We start from the raw sequence: 2080 nt of genomic DNA, 5'->3' as shown, positions 1-2080 counted from the left end.
CTCCTCGTTGCGTCACTCCTCAACCCGCCTCAAAGCCGACGCTGATTGGACGTTCGTATGGTAAACGGCTCCAAATTTTCTTTAACGGAGAGTCTCCAGACTGATCTGCGAGTGAAATCTTGAAAGCTCGCTAGATCAGGATGGTCTCACGAGGCTAATTCGAAATAGCCCTTTCCAGTCAAATGCCAGCGGAATGGCAGCCCGTTTGAGTCACCCCCTCTTTCTCCTTTCACTAAATTACAGGGTCTCACCAGGAGATGAAGCTTCTCTTTAGATCTTAATGTCTACAAATAATGACAGAACGAATATTTAAGTACAAAGATTGAAGTTTTAAAAAAGGAATCTTAGGGGACGAGGCCAAGGAACAAGGAAAGTGGGGAAATTTTGAATGGCTACTACTGTACTATCACAAACAAGCTATCCAACGTGGGTTCTTTGTAAAATTCCATCTTAATACTTTGGGAATAATTTCAGTAATTCAGTAAAATATTACATGCAACTAATGAAAGATAGTGAATGTTGTGTTTCGATCACTTTATAGGTAAGTGATTAGACATGTGACATGGCATCCCTCCTGACGTAAGCTAAGTCACAATAGTTAAATAAGCTGGTTTGCAACTAAAATCTTTAGTTAAGCGCGTTGATGGAAACGTGAAAAAAACAAAAACAAAGCTGCAATGCAAAAAATATCAATCATAATAAGTAATTTTTTTCTAAAAATAAGTGCATTTGTTCTTGAATTGAGGAGGTAAGTGAGACATTTTGCCAATGGAACAAGACAATTCACATTTATAATAAGAAATAACAATTGCATTGTCTTATTTTAAGTGCATGTTATCTAATTATCTTATTTTAATATAAAAAAAAAAGAACTCATTCCATTAGCAAATCATCTTATCTACCTACTCAAATCAGGGAAAAAATACACTTAATTATTTTTAAAAAATTTTCTAGATCGTTTTTTGGAGCGTGGATATACGGACCTGGCACCTGCACTGCAAAAACAATCTGAAATTAAGTAAATATTTCTTAAATCAAGTGTATTTACCCTTAATTTGAGCAGGTAAATAAGACAGTTTGCCAATGGGATGAGTATTTTTACACTTAAAATAATTTAATTAGATAATATTTACTTGACATAAGACAATGCTTTGATTTTTCTTATTTCAAATGTAAATTGCCTTGTTCCATTGGCAAAGTGTCTCATTTATCTCCTCAAACCAGGATAAAATGCACCTGTTTTAAGAAAAAAATGACTTAGATTTACTCTATTCAAAGTAATTTTAAGAAACTTTGTCACTTAATGCCTTACATTGTATTCCTCAATTGCTCATCAGATATCCCAACATTATGGGATTCAGCTAATAAACTTTAAGGTCACTATATTCAGGGCAAAATGTAGGTTTTGATCAGTACTGTACCTCCTTGGAGGGTCCACTCTGTGACTTTATGGCTGAAGCTGCCCAATCCCGCCCCATTGTAGGCCGCCACCTCAATCTCATAGTTGGTCCAGATGATGAGGTCTTCCAGCAGCAGGGTGGTCACATCTGGGCTGGAGATGTTTTTCAGCTGGTAGTCCACAGGAAGCCCAGTTAGACGGTAACTGAAACACAAATTTAGGATATTTTCTCAAAAAAAAAAAAAAAATAAAAATAAAAAATTGCTGGTGAAGATTCTCAGTCATCCAGGTCATAGTCATTCCAAAAAAAGTAAAAAACAATCCACTGGTTTTTGTTTCCAAGGTTGAAGATGTTTGGCTTCCCATCCAGGAAGCTTTTTCAATTCAAAATGTCAGGAATAGCGTTCAGCGTTCAACGCGATTTCTGACATTTTGAATTGATAAAGCTTCCTGGATAGGAAGTGAAACGTCTTCAAACTTGGAAACAAAAAACAGTGGATTGTTTTTAAAGCTACAGTGTGTAACTTTTAGCGACATCTAGCGGTCAGACTGCAGCAACATGAACATCTCCCCCCCACCGCTCTCCCCCCCAACAGTACGGCGAGCGTTACGGGACAAAATGTCTTCCACGACGTCCATCACCTACCTTCTCAAGTGATGAGGTTTGTTTACATAGATAAT

The 2080-nt window shown here is 37.0% G+C and overlaps 1 protein-coding gene across 1 annotated transcript in view; it reads right to left on the bottom strand.

Moving 5' to 3' along the window:
* Positions 1-2080, bottom strand: part of LOC107082320 (protein sidekick-2-like) — a 624909-nt gene that overhangs the window by 105813 nt on the left and 517016 nt on the right. Inside the window, exon 16 of the mRNA XM_015370939.1 lies at positions 1417-1603. Coding sequence (XP_015226425.1) covers positions 1417-1603 — 187 coding nt within the window. The remainder of the gene's footprint in view (positions 1-1416; positions 1604-2080) is intronic.

This window comes from Cyprinodon variegatus, unplaced genomic scaffold, assembly GCF_000732505.1.
Source record: "Cyprinodon variegatus isolate N-32 unplaced genomic scaffold, C_variegatus-1.0 Scaffold50, whole genome shotgun sequence".
NCBI classification, from domain to species: domain Eukaryota; kingdom Metazoa; phylum Chordata; class Actinopteri; order Cyprinodontiformes; family Cyprinodontidae; genus Cyprinodon; species Cyprinodon variegatus.
Note: the sequence above shows the minus strand (reverse complement) of the source record. Positions and strands in the feature narration are given on the sequence as shown.